This window comes from Enoplosus armatus, chromosome 7, assembly GCF_043641665.1.
Source record: "Enoplosus armatus isolate fEnoArm2 chromosome 7, fEnoArm2.hap1, whole genome shotgun sequence".
NCBI lineage: Eukaryota > Metazoa > Chordata > Actinopteri > Centrarchiformes > Enoplosidae > Enoplosus > Enoplosus armatus.
Genome location: NC_092186.1, coordinates 7,358,991 through 7,380,270, shown reverse-complemented (window position 1 = coordinate 7,380,270; position 21,280 = coordinate 7,358,991). Strand labels below are relative to the sequence as shown.

The following is a 21,280-nucleotide window of genomic DNA, read 5'->3' as shown; positions in this document are numbered from 1 at the left end:
CTTTATTATTATTATATCATGGTTATTGTTATTATTTCTTATTTTGTTTTCTTATTTAAAATTTTCAGTTGGTGATTCCTAACAATTCCACTGATATTTTAACTTTCCAGAAAATACATGAAAATTTACCAACACTTTTCATTTTGTATAATGACATATAAGTGTGAGATGATATCGAATAATAAAGCACACATTTTAAATAAATAGAGGCTTCAGTATTGTCAGCACATCCAACAAAACAAGAACCCCTACCTACCAGCAAAGCTACAGGCTGTCATGATACAATTAGAAGTACAACACTTGAATATAGTACCTGCTCTGCAGTGGTACATGAATACCAGCCTCCCACTGACACTGAGAACAACTCTTCCTGGCACGTCGCCTCCCCACCAAATACTTTTTATAATTTCAAGTAAGCTAACACTGCCAGTAATTGCAATGAAAGCATTGCAACTTTCATTCGGTGTGGACAGAATCACTCTCCGGTGTATGAGTTACTGCGAGAAAGTGTAGCTTACTTTTAGCAATGCGGGTGGTGACACATGTTTTCCCCTCGAGGCTTCCCGCACAAACTCTGATGCCCAGATGCACTCAGTCTCGGCACAGTGCATCAGGACTGCAACTGCTGAGAACATTCAGTGCTTTTATTAGCTGATGACATTTTTAGGCTAAGTGGTATTCTGACCTTGAGTCAGTCGGGGCTCAGGGTCTGTATCATTTTTAACTGTTGATACTGTGTAAAAAAAAAAAAAAAAAAGGCAAAAGAGAGAGAGAGCTTGTTCCACAGGGCACCAGAAACCCTGATAACATTCCTGACTTATTTCACATTGTGCTCTCCTTCATTCACTCACATTCATTTGCTACATTTACACACGTTTTAGAGTTATGAAACTCATCCATGTGCCCAGCAGCCTCTGACCACCAGGGGCCTCGCCCTCTGGTCAGCCACGGCTAAGGGCCCATGGGAGCCCCTGCTTGTGGACTATAATGCAATAACATCTATTAAAATTGCCTGTGTGTGTGTGTTGTGCCTAGTACTGTAAGAATTAGTGCTAATTGTGAAACCACCAAGTACAGTAACTAATTTCACATGAAATAAACTTATGAAAGAAAATGTCCGCAATGCCTGACTCATGTTGTGTAAAAACAAACCTGCCCAAATGACCAGACCCAAAGCTAAATGTTTTCTTTTAAAGGTTAACACATTCTTTTTCTGTTTCAGAGCTCAACTCACATGAAAAGGCACTCACTGTGAACAGAGTAGGAATTTCAATGGAATGTCAATGGGGTGCTGGATTTAATTGCATGTTACAGAAGCCATTTGAGAAGAAGTGAAATTTAATTAGATGGTTACAGAATGTATCATCAAAGACACACGTCTTTCTTTGATTAAAAATTACTCTACAGTAACTTTAATTGCACTCTATAGTTGTGTAAAAGTGAATGGTGCTGACATGATTGTGTGTGCTTTTGTGACGTTTGTGCACATGCCATGGCCATGTGACGGCCGATGGTTTGAAACATCAAGACTGTGTAACATGTACAAATCAAATATTCATGTTTTTTCTTTTTTTCATGACAAGAATGTCTCCTTGTCAAAGGTTTGTACCCCTCCATGTTAATCAAATACTCTGGAGGGTTCAGTGAGTTTAATTCAACTAGAAAAAGAACGAACAGTGTAAAAGCTGTAAATCAATTGAGAGATGCTGTCAGCGTGTAGTTAAGCTGGTCAAAGTGTCTGTTAGCCATGAACAGTATACTGCAACAATTCAAGGTCACATTAATCGTGTTATGAACTCATTAAACAATCAAATGGAGATCAAGACTGTTCGCAACATAATTTAAAACCACTTGAATAATTTTGAATGAATAGTTTTATCGTATGCAACTTCAATCAAGGGAAAAAATGTTTAGCAAAACGTTATGACGATGATGTGAATTTAAATATTTTCTACAATATCAAACTGTGACTTGGCTCGAAATATTTTTTGGAAATACACTTATTCACGTTCTTGCCAAGAGTTAGATGAGAAGATTGATATTACTCTCGTGTCTGTATGGTAAACTGCTAGCAGCCGGATAGCTTAGCTTAGCAATAAAGACTGGAAACAGGGGTAAACGGCTGGCCTGGCTCTGTCCAACGGTAACAAAATCCGCCTACTAGCAACAATAAAGCTCACTAATTAACAGTAAGCTTCACTTTTATATCTCTTTTATATATCTTTACGTTATATAACGTAAAGACATAGAGACATAAAGGTGAAGCCAAAACGTCTCAATCGCCGCCTGGTGGCGGGCTCAATGTTAGCGGATGGGACTAAAAACTCAAAGTACATGACAGATAAAGTTTTGGAAAGAAAGATGGTTTCTGTCATTTTAGATAGTTCTTATCACGGTGGTGTTTGTTCAAGTGTTCATTTTTCTGATAAGTTTGGTTTTAATTAGTTATTTGATGCTATAAAAAGGGGGTGTGACGTCATGATTGACAGCTGTGATTGACTGTGGTGTGCTCGCGATTGGGTCGGGCGGGTATATGGGCCTCGATACCGCGGCTCCACTCATCTTTCACTACTGCGCAGACTCTGGCTCCAAATGACGTCACCAGCCCAAGATGGCATCCATCTTTAACAAACTATTCCTTTGAAACAAAGCTTCCTACATTGTTTTTTGGAATTTTACCTTATTTGGGGTATCAGCGTAGATACTTCTCAAAGAGATGGGGTATCAGCGTCAACACACAACTTCATCCACAAGCGTTATAGTATCTAACATGTACATTTCCTTTTCACAGTTGAGATTCAGTGTTAAGCAATTACCTATGGCAATACCAATAGAAATACTATCACATGAACTACAGAAAACGGCTAAAAGATTACTACAGTGCACATGTGTTACAGTGTGTAATGTTTTTGTTTTGGTGACCTGTCCCTTTAAAGAAAGAGCCACAGACGGACGACATAAGGGAAGAGATAGAAGACGGAAGAGGGAGATCATTATTCCGTCTCCAAATTATATACAGACTTCACTCTATACTGCAGGAGCTCCACATGGTGCTGTTTACACTGTGAAACTCCTTATTTAACTAATGACAGCTCCATGAATACCAGGCAACAACACTCACTGCTATAAACTGCACATCATCACAAGCCACCCGGAGCTGTAAATAACTGTTAAGAACTGACTAACCCTGTCTATTGGCAGCCATAGAAACAAAATCCCTCAAAGGATATTTCCCATTATGTTATCTTTATGAATACGTTAACAACAGCACCACAGAGGAGTATTACTTTTTGACTAATGCCCCAGCAGCTGCTATAAAAGATGTGTTTGAGGTGTCTTCCATTGCCATAGTAACTTATCCTTTCCAAACTTTTCTTGTTATTGTCTCCCATAGCGATGGCTAAAACTGATATTGTCTTATCTTATGTATCGACCAGGAGCACCTGCCCTGCCAGAGACTAAATCAATAACTTCTGAAATTCCATCGCTCTGGCCTTGTACAAAATGTTTAAGTGCCCCTGCATGCTGTTGGTGCATGTCCAGTCTCCTGTTAGACACTTATCATCGAAATGTCACTGATATGACCAGGAACAAGTCTTAATAGCTGACCTATTAGACCACAGCTTCCGGTACAACGTCTCCTAATACATCCATCTCTGAGGCTGATCTTTTATGCTTTTAAATGCGCAGCCATAGGCAGAGTATTTGTCTGTCAGTTTTAACAGTGCTATGCTATGACTGAAATCGAAAGAGAAATTACTGAATTCTAAAAAGAAAAAATACTCAAGTGTTTTACTGGACTTACACGTTGCATAACAGGAGCTTCACTCTCCCTCCTTGGCACCACATCCCCAAGACAATATAAACTGTAGGCCGGATTCAGCATTAATTAGATGAACTGCATGATAAGTACTTTAATTTTGCCGCAAACAAAACAATGGAAACATGGTTACTGAGGAAACATTATCAACACTCACTTCTCTCCTTCCTGTCTCATAACTTTAAATGAGTCACGCAACCTTCGAAACACAAATGTGTCACATGAGTAGTGCTGTAACTCATCCGCTAAATGTATGCTCTTACAATATGTAGTGTCTGGGGCTTTTGCTGTGGCTATTGGGTCACTGTGCTGGGTATTTTATGTCATAAGAGATGATAGAGGAGTGTGGTCCAGAAAGCACACAGGCACACACCCGACAGAGTCACAGCCAAATCGCCGGTCTGCCGGAGCCACTGCTTGCCATTCAGGATGGTAAGCCTTAGATTCCCTGTCGCTCTGTAGGTTCCTCCCATGATGCCATCTTGCTCTCTGTTCAAGTTGACACCATCTTGGCTGTCAGGTGATGTGCTTGTCCTCAGTGGAACCACAGGGTGACGAACCATTCGTTCTGTGTTAATTTGCAGATGAGGAGGATGAAAGGAGGTAACTTGTCGTGGCGGACACACACGATTACACAGATCATCTTTTGATGTACAAGTCAGAGCAAGAGGTAGTAAAACTAATATGTGGGGAAATTGCACCATCTTGAGGAAAATATGTGCAAGTGGGTGCAGTAGAGAAGAACACAATTACTTACCAAGACAGCTCTGCAGTGGCACAACGACAGCAATGACAAAGACAGAAAGAAGAGATGCATATGCCTAAAGAGAAATAAGAAGAATGATTTAAATAAATTATGATATTTTCTTTCTCAGAATAGCAGCCTATAGTGTCTTTAATGTCTTATTCATGATGAAAGTCCAATTTGCATTTTCACGTTTCAATAATTAAAGGTATATCAAATTATCAAAGGATAATAAAATATAGGAGTGCAGCTTCTCTTACTACATACAGTATGAGTTGATTGCCTTATGCCTACCAAGAGGAGCTGTGCACCGTTCTGAGTCATTCTCCTCAAGGCTTTTCCCATCTGGACTCCGAGCAGAGTTAAAGAACAGGGCGTTACTGCTTCTTCTTCCTCAGTCTCCACACACCTCAGGAGATAAAGCAATGAAAACTGTGTTGCACATGATAACAGATACCTAGACTTCATGTTTTTGTTAAAATAACACCAGAAGCACATCAGTAGTAAGTGCAAGAGCAGACGTGGGGGTCCGATAACAGCAAGTTAGCTAACTGACTCTGTCAGAAATTTTGGGAAATATTCCCTTTCTTGCCAAGAGTTTTAAGAGAAGACTGATGCCATTCTCATGTTTGTACAGTAAATATGAAGCCAGTTAGCTTAGCTTAGCACAAAGACTGGAAACAGGGGGAAACAGCTAGCTTGGCTCTGACCAAAAGTAACAAATACCCCACCTACCAGCAACTCTAAAGCTCACGAATTAACATGTTATATCTCACTTGTTAAATCTTTGAAAGTGTAAAAACGACAATGACAACAGCCAGATGTTTCCAATGATTTCTAGTCTTTGTGCCAAAGCGAATAAGTAACCCCCTCTTTGGCCCCCTTTTTTGTTGGAGTAACAGTAGAAGCACATTATATCCCAAGTATCATTACTACCAAGTACTATAAACAACCCTGGATCACCCAAATTATATTTGTGGTCATTATTCATTGTTGTGGCAGTTCATGGATTTTAAAAAAAAGTACCTTTTTAAGATCTTCTCCCCAACAATGTCCTGCTCATCATGATGTGACACATTAAAGAAGCTGTAGATGTTCAATGGAAGAACGTGCCCTTGTTGTGCCAAAACAGCCAAGCTGTACATTCCCTGTGAGTCCGTGTGAAAATAAAATCATAACAGGGCCTTATGGGTTATTCACAGAGAAAGACAGTCTCCAAATAATAACACTGTATAATGCTGTTTGTTGTTTTTATTGCGGTGGGCCTGAGCTCGTGGAAGTTTAATTAAGTTTATCATAGGGTGATGAGATTACAGCCCAAGTAAATCTGTCACCTGAGGGCTGCCTGCTAGAGCTGCTCTGCCATACATCGATATGGCCTGACCAACCAAGGATAATGAGTCTTCTCGCGTGCTGGAGGAAAAGTAGTAGTGGTCTCCCATTTTCAGCAGAGCTATAAAAGAAGATAAATACTTACTGTTTATCGACCAGATTGACAGAGAGAGGAAGAGGTTAAAGCAAAATGAAATGAGAGGAACTCACCAGACGGATGGGGATCATAGTTTAATATAGAGTAGTTGCGATATCTCCACTGACAATCATGACTGAAATTCAGTTCCTGCATTTGGGAGAATGAGTGCAGGGTGACAAAGAGCAGGACAATGATGAAGGTTATGTTATCAACCGCTAACAATTTCCCTCCGGCTTGGTTTTCTTCTTTTAGTAGGTGACTGAAATTATGTGCAATTTGTTCATCAGCTACCTTCAAATTGTTTTCAGAATAGAGAATTTCAGAACGGTTGAAAATCAGACTAAAAGAATAGTCAATGTTTTGTTGAGGACAGACACAAAGGGTTAAAACCTGAGAAACAGCATCCATTTACCTCACACAGGTGCGCAACATTGCTTTGGGCCAAACCCAGACCGGTTTCAGCTGCCAAAACATATTTCACAAAAGCTTCCTGCCTGTTTGCAACGCAATAAAACAAATGTGAAGAAACGGAGACAAATAGTAAAGTGCAGATAAAATGATTAAATGAGGACAATTGAAAAGTAATTGAAATTAATGTCCTTACGGAGAGCCCTGGAGGTAGGCCTGGAGAGCCTCTCTGATCATAAATCCAAGGTGTCCGTTCTGTTCACAGACCTTTTTTAGCATTCTGCATAGAGGGTAAAGGATGGGTGATGAATTATGGAATATAATTTTCTCCACATAAACTGAAAATATTTTAACATGATCTAAAAATAGTTTCTGATTTGTTGAGGTCATTCTTAAAAAAAAGCCTCTACAGCTGCAGCAGGAGCTTCTTTAAATTCATAAGATACCAGAGGAACAATGGTAAGCAGAATCTCTCTGTGCCAGACAATAATGCAGTGACAGTGACTCTTATTTTTAGATATGCAAATACTAGGTTCTGACCTTGAATTAGCCACTGTCATTGAAATTAGATGCCACTGAGCTGCAGGCTACAGTGCAACAGCCCATAACAAAGCTTTCTTCACCAAGCTAATGAAAGCCTCTTACATCACAGCCCTCTCAACATCCTGAGACACCCCTTCCAGGACTCCTGTCGAAAGGTACCAAGCTGCCTCCACTGATGCAGCTACATGACCGAACTGCGACGCATTCAGAAACTGCTGGAACGCAGCCGTCTGTGGATCATATAGAAAATATATAAGCTCATTGATCGTACCAGATCAGCGATAGAACAAAACTCTGACGGGGGGAGGGACTCGAACCTCATTCCTCCACGGGCTGTCCGGGTTTTTCCCACTGAGATGATAAATTCCCAGGTTGAACATGCCATCCTCACTCCCATTTAGAGCTGCTTGCTTAAAGTATTTCACTGCATTTTTGTGGTCGTTCAGTATAATCCCATGGTACCAGCCCAGACCATTCAAGGCATTAATTGAGCCCTTAAGCAAAGAAACAGACACTGGTATAGTGAAGGCAGACACTGTCAACACTCGGATTGATTACTAGGAGTACACACGTACCATTGCTGCAGCTTTCTCCAGCAACCAAAAACCTTGGGTGTAGTTTCTTTTCACTCCCTGGCCCTGAAGGAATCAACATCAATCAATGAATCAATAACTGTTGAAACACAGACACAGACACACAAACAAACACAAACTATCCAGGGTTCAGTTTAATTAGTCTTTATAATCGTACAGAACCTTCATCAGTAGGATGGCGTAGTCGTACATCACTGAAGGATCCTTCATCTGCATAGCACTTCTTTCAAACCATTTCACCGCACTCGCTATGTCTTTTGGGACTCCATGATGTCCCCAGTACAGTATTGTTCCCAGGCGTTTCTAAAGATAATACGTTTTTATAGGCATGTTCTGAACACCGACTATGTCTGCTGATCGTTAAGGAGGAATAAATGTGGGGTTTAAGTCAAACGTACCTGATATTCTGTGTCTCCTCTCTCTGCTTGGAGTTTCAGATACTGAAAGACGTCACTTGTCTCGTGTGTGAGGCTGTTTAAATCCTCTTGATTGTTTAGATAGATGTGTTCACTTGTGTATTGCTTCAGGAAAGACGAATGGAAACATTAATATAGTAAACTATTAGTACTGCTACTATTACAAATAATACTGTAAAAGTATTCTCTTAGTAGTTGTAATACTACTACTGCTACTGTAAAGTAGTGTTCACACCACAAAGAAGCTTGGTGATGGAGCGACTACTCGCAGGGCTAGCTGGTGGAGAGCTGTAGCGGGTCAGCTAACCGAGCTAACCTTGCCAGCCAACTGGGCTAGCGGTCGTCAGTCACAATAGCTCGGCGTCTCCCCATTTTCTTTTCTGTTTACTTTCACCGGCATTTTGTTCACCATTGCACACCATTTAGTTCAATGAAAAGTTATTGAAGAGGGAAAGTAAAGCTTGCTAACAGTCACTTCGCAAACTCGTTGACATCATATTCTTCGACTGAGCTCTGTTCACTACAAACCATTCAGAAGAGCTCAGACAAAACATCACAGACAAATATCGCTCGATTGAAATAAATAAAACAGTTCCAACTTTGGCAGAACATTTTGTGGTAATTTAGGACCATAACGCTTATGATAAGAAGCTGATTGAGAAAACAGGTTCTCAGTGCCTTTAATTAAGATTGGATCCAGATGGATTATTGTACTATCATCTACTCGGAAAGTTTCCAAGTTGGTCAAATTACAGAAGCTAGTGTTTTCACAAACAAACTTCAGCACAATTGTTTTCTTGGTGCATTGGCTGCCTATTCAAGGTCGAGCAGACTGTGAAGTCTTTCTGTTGTCTTCACGAACCTCTATTCATGTGATGCAGCTTATTTAAATATTCCAAGAATAAACAGGAAATCAGTCTGAAGTTTTCTCATAGCGAGCTCCTTATCTTTGGAGTGTTCTTCTTCTATTCATCATGACAGCTAACTCGTTCACATTTTTAAATTAAGATTTAGGACCCACCTATTCTCTCTGGCTGGACCTACAAACACACTATTAATCATATTGTGGAGACAGTCCCTTTTGTATCACTGCTGTCATGTACTTGTACGCATGTGCACAGTATGTGTTTGTGCATGTGTGTGTCTATGTACATGTTGATCTCTATGTGTTTTAATAATTTATTTAGAATTTAGTCATCATCCTTATCTGTACATTTCTTTATAAAGTTTGAACATCTGGTATAGTCAGTTTCTATTAATTGTTTGATGTTATTATGAACTAATTGTTGTGTTTTACTTCAGTTTGACATTTTGGGAAACTCACTTTCTTGCCAAGAATTAAAGATTGATACCACTCTTATACTTGTGCATTCAATTTGAAGTTGGAGCCGACAGCCAGTTAGCTTAACTTAGCATAGAGACTGGAAAAGGGGAAACAGCTAGTCTGTTTCTGTCTGAAACTAACAAAATTTGTATAAAACTGTCCTTTAAAACTCACTAATTAACATGCTACATTTTGTTTGTTTAATCCATAAAAAAAACTTAATGTAAAAATTACAATTGTTTTATGTTTTATGTGAAAGACTCTCTTGGCCGGGTGCAGTGGTTACCATCTTACAGAGCCCCCTGTTTTCAGTACTTATGCTAAGCTAAGCTAAATAACTTCTGGCTCTGGCATTATATTCAACTGAAAGATATGAGGGAATTATCAATTTTCTCATCTAACTCTAATGTCAACTATTCCTTTTAATACACAGAGATAAATTGTGTGTAGTTTAACATGGTAACATTTTGAATTTGAAATAATATGACCTGGTGGGGGTGCTAGATGTAAACTCAGGGGTTCACCAAAGTTATTACAATTCCTCCTCTAGGGAGCGAAAATGTCTGTTCAAAATTTAGTTGTCAGAACATTTTAGTCTAGACCAAAGCGGAGGACCGACCGACAGGCCGATGTTGCCATCCCTATAAATAATAATTCCTTTTTCGGTTATTTCAGTTATTCAAACATACCTTCTTTTCATGTGACCTGGAATTATCAATGCTGCTCTGAGCCCCAGCGTTGGAATAGTAGCTGTAAGCCATGTCCAGGTCTTTTGGAAACCCATCAATTTCTTGTGTGTGCTTGTAGCCTGCATGCATCAGGGCGAAACGGTTATCACCCGCTGCGCCAATCAGACTATAGACATGACCCTGAAACACACAGGAGTCAATATTATCAGTCATCGTTACAGAAGTGGCGTTGCGTGTGATAAAGTAGCTATTAAGGAAGGCATTGACTCTACCTGTTGTTGATCGACTGAGTGTTCCAGGCCGGAGATGTGGATGGTAGCCAATAAGAGAGATGCTTTGTGATTTCCAAAGCAGGAGGATGCTTGTAGAAGAGCAGTTGATTTGGATGTGATTTCACTTTGGACCTGATCCAAGGTGAACATTGCACGAACTGCCTGCTCGAACAAAGCACTCCTGAGGTCCTTCATGCCAAAAGATCCTACAGGAAATGATACAGAAACTGTGAACTGAAATGGTGTTGGAGTTATATACGACTATATACACATGTGGTCAAAGAGTGCAACAATCTATAACACCTGTTCTGATTTCCTCCTCTTTTGTTCGCAAGAAATGAAAAAGACTGCCGTATTTAAGTTGCTTTTCCCACGTCCATGTTTGTGCGCAGATTTTCTCCCCAAACTGACCCCACAGTCTTACAAAGTGAGAAGTACAGACACCTGAAAGAAAAAATAAAAAGCAACCTGTCAACAGTAATCTTCACATACTTAATAGGTGTGCAGTTGTTGTATTGACACCCTGTATATTACATCGATATAAGGTTGATCCCTGTAGAATAGTTGCAAGAATGCTTTAAAGGACTTGTCAAAATAATATTTCACCTTTGTTGATTGGTAACAGGAGGTGACTTTCAGTTACTTCTTGGAGAAAAGCTCTTGTAAATACTTTTATTTCTTGACATTCCTGATGAGTCTTATCCAGTTCCTGTAACGTTGACTTGGGATGAAGGGGATTTCTTACCTGTGACACAGATAATATTGTATTTCAACACACAGTTATTAAAAGTATCAAAAAAATGAAGTTTTACTTATAATTAAAAAGACACTTTACCTCTTCAGTTCCAAAACGATAGTACTTGATAGGCCCAAAATACCCATGGATGCCTGCCATGTACTTGCCTCCTCCGATCACAAAGTATCCATCAGTGTCATCATAATGGATACTGTCTGGAAATCTATAAGATATTTGTATCAGCAACAGTTGTATTTTGCTCACAACGTTTAAAGTAGAACTGACATGAAGCATCTTTTAAAAAAACACGTCTTACTCATATAGGTAACTGCGGGTTTCATCGTCCCACATTACTTTCAGCCACACCTGAAAGTCAAACATAATAACGCATAAGCTCACGACACACAGAGACAAGAAACCCACTCAGCTGTGAACAACTCCAAATTGCAGTATACACTGCAATCGCCTGGAGTTTCCCAGCTGGAAAGGACCCATCTTTCAGGATGTTACCGCTTTTCGAAAAAGGAAATCAAATACTGCAAAGTAAGGCCACCAAACGAAAGTCAGAAGAGAAAGGATGACTAGCAGATGTTGCTCTGAGCTGTATTTTGATTTCAGTTCCTTATCCCACCTCCCAGAGGCACACACCGAGGTGCTATACCTTTGAGTCCTGTATGTAACAGTCCAATCTAATCCATTTCCACAGGGGCAACACTACACTGGCTTGGAAAGCTTCATCTTCTCCTGTTGTCATGCGTGCCTGAATTATGATGTCCCCTACACAGGAGATATGACAGTCATATATTTCACCACAAGAGATCCAAAGCTCTTTATTAATACATAACACAGTCTGTTCCACAGTCTCACAAAACACACATCATCACTCACAATCATCTCATGATACCTCAATCTAATCCCCTAAACTGGTATCAGGTGTACCCACAAACTGCTGTGACCCACCTGTGCCTGTAAGCTGCATCAAAACGGAGTCGTATACATTTTTCCTGTCGACGTGATGGATGATCCCGCAGAGCTTCTTGTGACACCATTTCAGTAGGTAGATCCACACGGATAAGGTGACGCTGGAAACCAAGCAACGAAACATAATTTGACAAATGCTTTCTTTGGCCACTGAAGCGTGAGGTTGGATTTAAAACACAGCGCTATCTGCTAAAAATGACTGACCTCGCTGTCTGTCGTTGACCGTAAATAAAAAGCTTATATGCTCTGGTGAAGAGGCTTTGTGAAGCTTGTAAAGTCATTTGTAATGACAGTGAAGTAAAACTAAAAGTGGAGTGTGTTATAACAGCTACCAGCACTGAAAAGGAAACACTCACTGAGCCGTGGCCCATCATCTGCTGATATCAACACAAACCACCGGCATATACTGCACATCTGAGGCAATATGTGGTGGTTTGTCAGGATTATTTGGTTTTATAACATCAGAAAGTTCTGCTATTCTTTAGTATTTGATGCAACATCTGAAGACCCTTTTCATGCCGTGTAGTTGAACTTCATCCAGAATAAGCTCCAGCTAAAATTAACTGAATAAGAAGTCAAGTGTGTGAAGTTTAAATCCAACCTGGGCTGTGTCACAGCATGAAGACGGTCGCTCTCCAGGGCTCTGTCGATGAACGGCCGGAACCTGCGGACCACTCCAAAGTGCTCGCCAGTACTTGCCAGGGGGAACTTTAGCACATCGATTATGTCTATGTACAAGTAAAACAGCAAAAGATTACACACACAAACAATAATAGAAGCTTTGGCAATAAAGATGGGACGTGAACAATGTGAAAAGATGCGATTAAGCGTCTGACCTGACTCGTGTGGACAGCGATAAATCCTGTTTCTCGTCATCTGCCACATCAGATGAGCAGACCACGAGGGGCACTCAGCTGGAGGTTTAGTCGGACGCTCTGAGAGTGGCTTCACCTGCAGCACTTTATAAATCCTCAACATGGAGCCATGGTATGTCCCAGGTTCACTACCGTCATTAAGATGGTCTAACCAAGCACGAACTGTCACATTCCTGACGTCCAACACACGCCTGTTGAAAAAGTCCTGTTGATATAAAATGGATGGAGGCAATCTGAGCAGCACCTGGCGGATCCTGTAGACTCGGGCTGTGCTGCTGATCCATTTCTTCTTGAAGACCACTAAATCTGTCTTCCTTAATGTGGACACCACCACCTCCACTGCAAGCTGACATGGCCTGGAGCACTGATACCGCACACGGACCCCTGAGCCATCTACCACCTTGTCAGGGGCTAAGTCAAACCTTATGAAATTGTCAGGCAGGCTCTCACCAGTGTGGGATGAGGAGGCTGACATATTCGGTAACACACAGTGTCCCTGGAAGTGGAGTGAAATATATGTAAATAAAATTAAAAGTGAATATCAAGAAAGGCTAGCACACAGTCTTTCTCACTCAAACAAATTAGGCAGGACGGATGGATATGTTGCCAGAGGACATACTTTCGATGCTTAAACCTGCATTAACTGATTTTCTTGGCCAGAAAAACAGCAGCAACTGTCTCCCATGCAGTAGAATGAGGCTCTTCATCACCTTTTAAGTTGACATGAACCAGAAAACAGTTGCCGTTTTACACATCCAGCAGTTAGGAAGCAGCATTAGCTTTTCTATCAACTCCTGAGGGAAATATCTGTCTCTTTAGCTGCTAAATGCTCCTTTGTGTTCACCAGCTAGTCGCTAACTGTGTCTGTCTGCTGTTAGGTGCTGAGCAGGATGTGTAGAGTAGATTTTTTCACTGAAAGCAGCTGCCTGCTGCAGCCGAAAATGATCCTACGAGAGCTGGAACCTGAACAGTAAAGTTGCAGCCAGACAGCTGAACAATGAGCTGAAACTCTCTGTTACGCTCAGTAAAGCAGAGGGGAGCTTCAGATTCAGGTGATGATTCATGACGATGTAGGTTCATCACATCAAGTGAACCCACATTCAGTTCATATCAGGGTTATCACGGTAATTACAGTAAAGTGTAACAGAATTCCTTACCAGCATAATAGCAGCAGTGAAGACATATCCAAAAATGACGGAGTGTAACACGTTCATTTTTAGTTGTTTTGGCTCAAGATAAATGAAAACGTTAAAAGCAAACATGTAATCCATTAGTTCATTATCAATCCATTCGACAATTAAAGTCAGTAATGTGTAAAGTAATGTTACACCTTGGCAGCGTACGTCCCAAACAGGTGGCCGTGGTGTGAGGACATACCCTGTGCGACCAGGATTACCTGATATTCTGGAGTTGCAAGTTCAGCAATTTGCATGAGATGCCTTTAGGGCTTGGCTACATTGACTCTGCTGTGTAACAAAAAAGTTGTTTTACTCTTTTAATTTCTCCTGATTCTGTTAGGGAACTTTCCATGAGAGCGATTCATCAAAGCTCCGAGTCAAACTTAATTTGATGTGCTCGAGCGAAGGCCATGCAATCGTTCTCTTTGGCCTACGCCCACACAGGACTTTGAAGAAATCTGATCTGAAAAACAACCTGATATCGCAGCAAATGCTGCTTTAATGATGCTTTAAAGTCAAACGAATGAGGTATTGGTAAATGTTGCTGATGGGTTGTTTTAGATGACACATAGATGAGCGTGGTCTTGTTACCTATATAAAGGGTGACTGCTGTTAAAATAGATGATCTACAACTCTAGGTGGCAGACAAACCTTTGTCAGACAACTGATATGAATATATATGAAAAAATATTCAATGGCTTTACAGGATCTGTGCAACTCCCAGGACATCTTTCTGGACAGCGTAACCACCGAATGTTCTTCAGTGCCTTTTGGAAAGAAGACTGGTTGTGACTATGTGAATGGTTTGCCCTTTAGCAATAGCACAAGTCTGTTTAATTTTTATATACCAGTTGCAGGGTACCTGGGAGAAAGTCCGATACAGTTTGGGCAAATCAGCACCGTCCAGAGCTCCAGCACCGTCTCATGTCAAGACTCCATCTCGCCATCCCTCTCCTTGCCCACAAGCCTTCCTCTGGCCTCCTCTCAGCCTGTCCCTCTGCCTTTTCCCATGTCTCATGGCACCACCACCCTGGCCTTCATGTTTCAGGGCGGCGTGTTGGCTGCCGCAGACACTCGTTCCAGTTGCTCAGGGCTCGTGGCGTGCCCAGCCTCCCAGAAGATTGTGCCCATTCACAGTCACCTGGTGGGCACCACTTCAGGTACTTCGGCCGACTGTGCCCTCTGGAAACGGATTCTGGCTCGAGAACTGCGACTTTATCAACTCCGCCACGGCCGACGGTTGTCCACAAGCGGAGCGGCCAAATTGCTTTCCCACATGCTTCACCCGTTTAAAGGAACTGAGCTGTGTGTGGCTGCCACGTTGTGCGGGTGGGATGGAGGAGAAGTAGATGCATGCCATGACCACGGAGGTGTAAAGACTGATTTCAGGGGTCTCAGAGAAACAATAAAGAGTCAAATGACTGATCTTGGAAAGTCTGTAGATAGCAGTCTTGAAAAGACAAAGACTCAGAGCTCTTCTTCAACAATCGGTGGACAACAGCGCTTTGTCAGGAAGAGAGTGGGTTTCTCTGGACCCAGTCTGTACTATGTGTGCAGTGATGGTACTCGCCTGCAGGGAACGCTCTTCTCTGTGGGCTCGGGATCTCCATATGCCTACTCAATTTTGGACCAAGGGGTTCAATGGGGACTGACAGTGGAGGAGGCCACATCAATAGCCAGGGAGGCTGTATACAGAGCCACACACAGGGATGCATACTCAGGAAACTGTGTAGACATCTATCACATCTCCTCAAAAGGATGGACTCGCAGGAGCAGAGAGGATTTGAAAGAGGAATATTACAGAGAAAAGGAAAGACAAGAGAGGAGAGGAAGACAGGACGTGACTCTGTCTGAGTAAAGACATGAAACAAACAAAAATGGCATGAGAAAAGAAAGGCAAACATCGGGGAGTATTTTGGAGAGACGTGATGGCATCTTTGCAGCAGATACTAAATTAATGAACAGGACAGGCAGTTGCATCCCCCAGGCTATTTCTCAAATGATTTGGGCATGCATATCGTTCCCTCTAATAAACAGCTGATGTTTTGTTTGCGCGGATGATAAAATGTATTCTAACAGCACACTGCTGGCTGGCATTTTGATTTAGACGTTAAAACATTATGAATCATTTCAAGTATTGTGAGATAATTACATCCTACACCTGCATGTGCTTGAATCACGTAGACAGAGAGAAGCAGAAAAAGTGAATAGTCCAGGTCTGGAGTCTGAAGGTCATAATGTATTGCAGTGTGTAAGAGAAGTCATTTAGCTGTAGTAATAAACAGTAAGGAGTTGAAAACTGATTTGTGTCTGCTGTCAGAACTCGTTTCTTCGACACTTCAATAAATTAATAAATTAATGAATGAATGAAATTCTGCTGAACTTGCCTGTTCATTCTGTTTGAGCAGTCTGGTAGTAAATTAAGCATACTAGTAATAAGTAAAGTGACAATGGCTGCAAAGGATTTTAGAGCATAAGGTATAGAGCTGTTCACCCTCGTCCTCGCTGTCTTTTCAGACTTCAGTTAAGGCAGCAACAATATGGTGGTGAGAGTTTAAGAAGGTGAGGCAACTTACCACACGGGAGGAAACTTTATAGCATATGAATTATGCTACTACATGTCAAAATGTTGGAGTGGTGCTTAAAGGTTGTGGCTCTACATGCTGACACAGTGAGCTTATTTTTATAAAGCGCCACATATGGACGAGGTTTGGATGGCTAATGCGTGGATATGTGTGCATCCGCCTGTATATCTGTGAGTTATCCACTACAGGAAATAAACTACAGGCGGGGTTGCGTGATGATGCTCAGCAAATCTCCAGAGCACCAGAGCGGAGTGTCGTCTCAAACCTACAACTGTATGACTGACAGCAGCTGTGAGAGGGAGGAAGAGGGGAAAGCCTCCCTTCCTCCCCAACCTCATCCATAATTTCATTAACGACGAGTGAAAAACAGAAAACGAGGGGAAACCAATTCGGTGGTCCAGATTTTGAGAGCTTGCAGGGACGAACTTGCAAGTACCAGATCAAATCATGATTGTAATCAAAGTTTTCGAGCCTGCAAGAAGAGCTGTGACTCAGTGAGCGTTAGGGCTTCCTCTGCTTGCCCTCTTCAAAGCTTTTTCATTCCGTTTTGGCACTTTCTACTGCTTGCATGCAAACTCCTGCAGAGAGCAGAGCAAACTCCACTGGATTTGACCAAGAAGTGAAATGTGACAGTCCCTGCATTCAAAGTTACATCAGTATATCTTTTTTTTTTTTTTCAATCGCCTAAAAGAATTTTGAAAACATATGACCCTAGCTGCCAGAAATTTGCCAAAAAGTCGTTTGACAGCCCCCGCTCGCAGTCGGGGGTCAGAACGTGTTTTGCACTTGTAAATGTGTCCCTGTGTGCTCTCACATGCGGCTTGGCTTTGGGGTTTTTTTTTTGCTTGAGCAGCTGTTTTGGCATTAATAAACCTCCGTACCGAGCCGGGTACAAGGGATCTGAGGAGTGACCTTAGGGTTGCAAGTTTGCTTTCTAGTCATATCAGTGAACTGAACACGTGTCTCACCAACTCTTGTTTCTTAGTCAGGAGACAGAACTCAAGAATGATCGAGAAAACATCGTTGTGACTGCGCTGTGTAGATGAATGATCACTTTTTACAGTATTACAGACGCCCAAAGCATGTGATCCTGCCGCTGCCTACTGTTTTCATCAAATTCTGTTGTTTTTATCAAATTAAAACATATTCTGTACCAGGAGGTATTGGAGAAAATATGTCAAATATTATATAATATACCTAATATTTTTGAGGTAAATCTAATTTTCAACAGATACACTGGGTTTAATGTTTAGACCTTGGGCATTCAAAGGACTTTACAAATATAGACAAAGTATGAAAGTTAGTACAAATGTATATTGTCTTGTCTTAAATTGCTCATAAAAAGAAAATAACTTAAAGTGGAGACTTAATGGACGACTGAATTACAGAGATGTACTGTATATTCAACTGACCATCCGTTTTCAAGAAAAACACATTATGAACAATCCATTTAGCTCACTGGACAAAATATCCCATCAAAGTGGGAAGAAGGGGGGTAATTACAGTCATGCATTGTAGACGTGTTTTTAGCAAGTGGGAGAACACTAATGGTGAAATTTCATCTTTTCATGCACCCTTGAGTAGCAATTTTCTGGTCCAGCTTCTGGGCGCAACAACTGGGAAAATGCTAACTTATAGAGGATGATTATGCAGACTGGCGACACTTGAGCAGATTACAAAACACTGGATTGCTTCAAGGAAACGACACAGCCTGAACAGAAGATATTGAACGATGCAATATGGTGTCAATATGATAACAAATGTGACTATTAGAAAACAAGGCAATGTTTTTCGTTTTAAGAGGAACAAAGTGAGGAGACCTCAAACGGTATCTGGTCATGGGTGTACATGTGTGGTGCTGTAGTGGCCACTGCGTGTATAAAAATAGTAGGCTTTTAAGGTGACTGTCGTCTTTCTGAGATAGTTGGAAACTACTGGAGAGAGGAGAGAGAGGGGGGAGAGAGAGAGAGAGGGAGAGAGAGAGAGGGGGGGGGGAGAGAGGGGGGGAGAGAGAGACACGGAGAGAGGGAGAGAGAGGGGGGAGAGAGAGAGAGGGAGAGAGGGAGAGAGAGAGGGGGGGGAGACACGGAGAGAGGGAGAGAGAGAGAGACACGGAGAGAGGGAGAGAGAGGGGGGAGAGAGAGAGAGGGAGAGAGAGGGGGGGAGGGGGGAGAGAGAGGGAGAGAGAGAGGGGGGAGAGAGAGACACGGAGAGAGAGACACGGAGAGAGGGAGAGAGAGGGGGGAGAGAGAGAGAGAGAGGGAGAGAGAGAGGGGGGGAGACACGGAGAGAGGGAGAGAGAGAGAGACACGGAGAGAGGGAGAGAGAGGGGGAGAGAGAGAGACACGGAGAGAGGGAGAGAGAGGGGGGGGGAGAGACAGGGAGAGAGAGAGAGAGACACGGAGAGAGGGAGAGAGAGGGGGGGTGAGAGAGAGGGAGAGAGAGAGGGGGGGGTGAGAGAGAGGGAGAGAGAGAGAGAGAGGGGGGGTGAGAGAGAGGGAGAGAGGGAGAGAGAGGGGGGGTGAGAGAGAGGGAGAGAGAGAGAGAGGGGGGGTGAGAGAGAGGGAGAGAGAGAGAGGGGGGGGTGAGAGAGAGGGAGAGAGGGAGAGAGGGGGGTTGAGAGAGAGGGAGAGAGGGGGGGTGAGAGAGAGGGAGAGAGAGAGAGGGGGGGGGTGAGAGAGAGGGAGAGAGGGAGAGACTGGGCTAAGTGGACAGACCTCACGTTGAGCTCAGATGAACCTCGGCATCTTTTCCCACGTTGGATCATTTCAGCTCCGTTAAACCAGAGAACCGGCAGAGCAGAGCCGCAAACACACGGTAAGCTCGACTCTACTAAAGGACTTTATATATATATATAGCCAAACTCTATATATATATACATATATATATATATATATCTTCACGAATCTTCACGGTTATCTAGTTTAGTCTAGGAAACTCTCTCACTCCCACACAGAGTGGGAGTGAGAGAGTTTCCTCTCCCCGGCTCTTCCACTTTATCGTTCAGTTTTTCATTTTGTTTTTGGAGGGGGGGGCTCAGTAACGGTGCGGCGGTCTCCCAACTGTTTCACTGTCAGTTTGGATGTAAGCAGAGGCAAACCTTTCGCCACGAGCAGATGTTACCACGCGCGGGCTGTTACGGTGAAATGATTTCCGGCAGAGAGTCAGGTTTGTCAAAGAAAACCACGGCTTGAGTGAGTGAAGTGAGCGCCAAGCTTTGACAGATGGTGCGGATAATGCCGCGCTTCCCTTCTAATTTTCTGGCGAGATGCTGTTTGTGTGTGTGTGTGTGTGTGTGTGTGTGTGTGTGTGTGTGTGTTCTCGCGCGCTCGGCATGTGCGCGACATACTCACCTGCCGCGTGCACTTTCACGCGGGGACGCTAGCTTGCCAAAATTATGGGGGGGTGGGGGTGTGTGTGTGTGGGGGGGTGGGGGTCGCTGGACCTTGGTCAGTAGCCGATAGCAATATTTTGGGACATTGCATTCATTATAATGGTTAGCCCAAGTGTGTAAATCACATTAACATGCATCAAGTAGGTCATTTTTTTCTGGCTTCCTCTAACACGACAAGGTCACGCTCCGGGCTGTTTAGTGTATCTCTGCTAGATATGCTAATAAGCGGTCCAGATGTGAGTGCGTGCGTGTGTGCGCGACAGGGACCAAAGAGAAGCAGCAAAGAGTCATCGTGTGCTTTGGGAGATGTAACGTCCTCCTGTGTGTTTACAACGCAATGTGATGTCAAAGAGGAAATGATTATCTACAAGTCCTCACGCAGATAGATACAGACCTGGTGACCACAAGCATTTTGATATGACAGATAAGTGGGCGGCTAAACACTTGCTCAGCACAGTTGTTATGCTGTGGTTTCACTTAAGGTTCAGCTGTGTCAAGCCTCGACTATAAAGAGGTGACTGATGTGCTGAGTACAGTGGGCCTCTCCTCACCAGTCTGATTTGGATAGACTTAAGAGATTTCCATGTGTGCGCGGAGCAGGAGAGAGGCAGTGAGGATGGATGAGAGCTCTGTGAGCATTAAGACGAATGGCAGAAGGAGAAAGCCAGAGATGCTCAAATGGAACTGAATCTGTCCACGTCTCAGTCGTTTAAGCCAGCCAGGCTGGCCCCCTCCCAGCGTACTTCTACCACCACCATCACACCCGCCCCCTCCCCACCCCCCCATCCATTCCCTCTCTGCCTCCCATCTCCCATTTTTCCCTATGTAAAAGGCCTGACATGCACAGGCTATTTTTAATAAAAATGAAATAGCCTCGTTGCAGTGAAGCGACTCTTTGCAGAGTGAAGTGAGACTGAAACAGCGATTTGCAATTTAGAGCTATGTCACCACTCATCATTCCATTCTGAGCCGGCAACAGCAAATCGTCCTCACGCTTTCATCCTCTATCCCTGCCTTACGTTTCACACATATCTCATGCGCGCTCATACTCTAAAGACTTCAAACAACAGTGAATGACATGTACTGCTGGCAACGTGGTTTTTGGAGCAGAGCTAGCAGGGAGAAATGTAAGCCGTGAGCTCAGTCTATGCTAATACACAATAGCTGAGGGAGACAAAAGTGTTTTTGGAAGAACCACTGCTTGTATTTTGCTAGATTTAAGATGATGGTAAGCAGATGCAGATGCTGAA

The 21,280-nt window shown here is 42.7% G+C and overlaps 2 protein-coding genes across 2 annotated transcripts; one reads left to right on the top strand and one right to left on the bottom strand.

The window, feature by feature from the left end:
* Positions 1-3,889: 3,889 nt before the first annotated feature.
* On the bottom strand, positions 3,890-14,092 carry LOC139287952 (protein sel-1 homolog 3). Its single transcript, XM_070909171.1, has 24 exons — positions 14,031-14,092; positions 12,835-13,369; positions 12,600-12,726; positions 11,978-12,099; positions 11,679-11,794; positions 11,334-11,383; positions 11,112-11,240; positions 10,888-11,021; positions 10,585-10,725; positions 10,282-10,487; positions 10,010-10,189; positions 7,979-8,101; positions 7,743-7,883; positions 7,563-7,625; positions 7,305-7,481; positions 7,090-7,217; positions 6,641-6,724; positions 6,449-6,530; positions 6,108-6,183; positions 5,900-6,018; positions 5,592-5,713; positions 4,860-4,974; positions 4,578-4,641; positions 3,890-4,388 (listed from the first exon to the last, which is right to left on the bottom strand). The coding sequence occupies exons 1-24, from the start codon at positions 14,085-14,087 to the stop codon at positions 4,144-4,146; spliced, it is 3,336 nt and encodes a 1,111-aa protein (XP_070765272.1). The 5' UTR covers positions 14,088-14,092; the 3' UTR covers positions 3,890-4,143.
* Positions 14,093-14,745: 653 nt separating this feature from the next.
* On the top strand, positions 14,746-15,909 carry psmb11b (proteasome 20S subunit beta 11b). The gene is made up of 2 exons (XM_070908871.1): positions 14,746-15,396; positions 15,487-15,909. Exons 1-2 carry the CDS (start codon positions 14,746-14,748, stop codon positions 15,907-15,909), a joined length of 1,074 nt encoding a protein of 357 aa, XP_070764972.1.
* The last annotated feature ends 5,371 nt before the right edge of the window (positions 15,910-21,280 follow it).

What these genes read in the sequence shown, in the direction of transcription:
- LOC139287952 (XM_070909171.1), bottom strand. Translation starts at nt 14,087, where the DNA reads ATGAACGTGTTACACTCCGTCATTTTTGGATATGTCTTCACTGCTGCT. An exon ending in GAGGAGACACAGAATATCAG is followed by an intron (nt 7,884 to 7,978) that starts GTACGTTTGACT and finishes TATTATCTTTAG; the next exon opens with AAACGCCTGGGAACAATACT. An exon ending in CTATGATCCCCATCCGTCTG is followed by an intron (nt 6,019 to 6,107) that starts GTGAGTTCCTCT and finishes CTTCTTTTATAG; the next exon opens with CTCTGCTGAAAATGGGAGAC.
- psmb11b (XM_070908871.1), top strand. Translation starts at nt 14,746, where the DNA reads ATGGCTTTACAGGATCTGTGCAACTCCCAGGACATCTTTCTGGACAGC. An exon ending in GCGGGTGGGATGGAGGAGAA is followed by an intron (nt 15,397 to 15,486) that starts GTAGATGCATGC and finishes GATCTTGGAAAG; the next exon opens with TCTGTAGATAGCAGTCTTGA.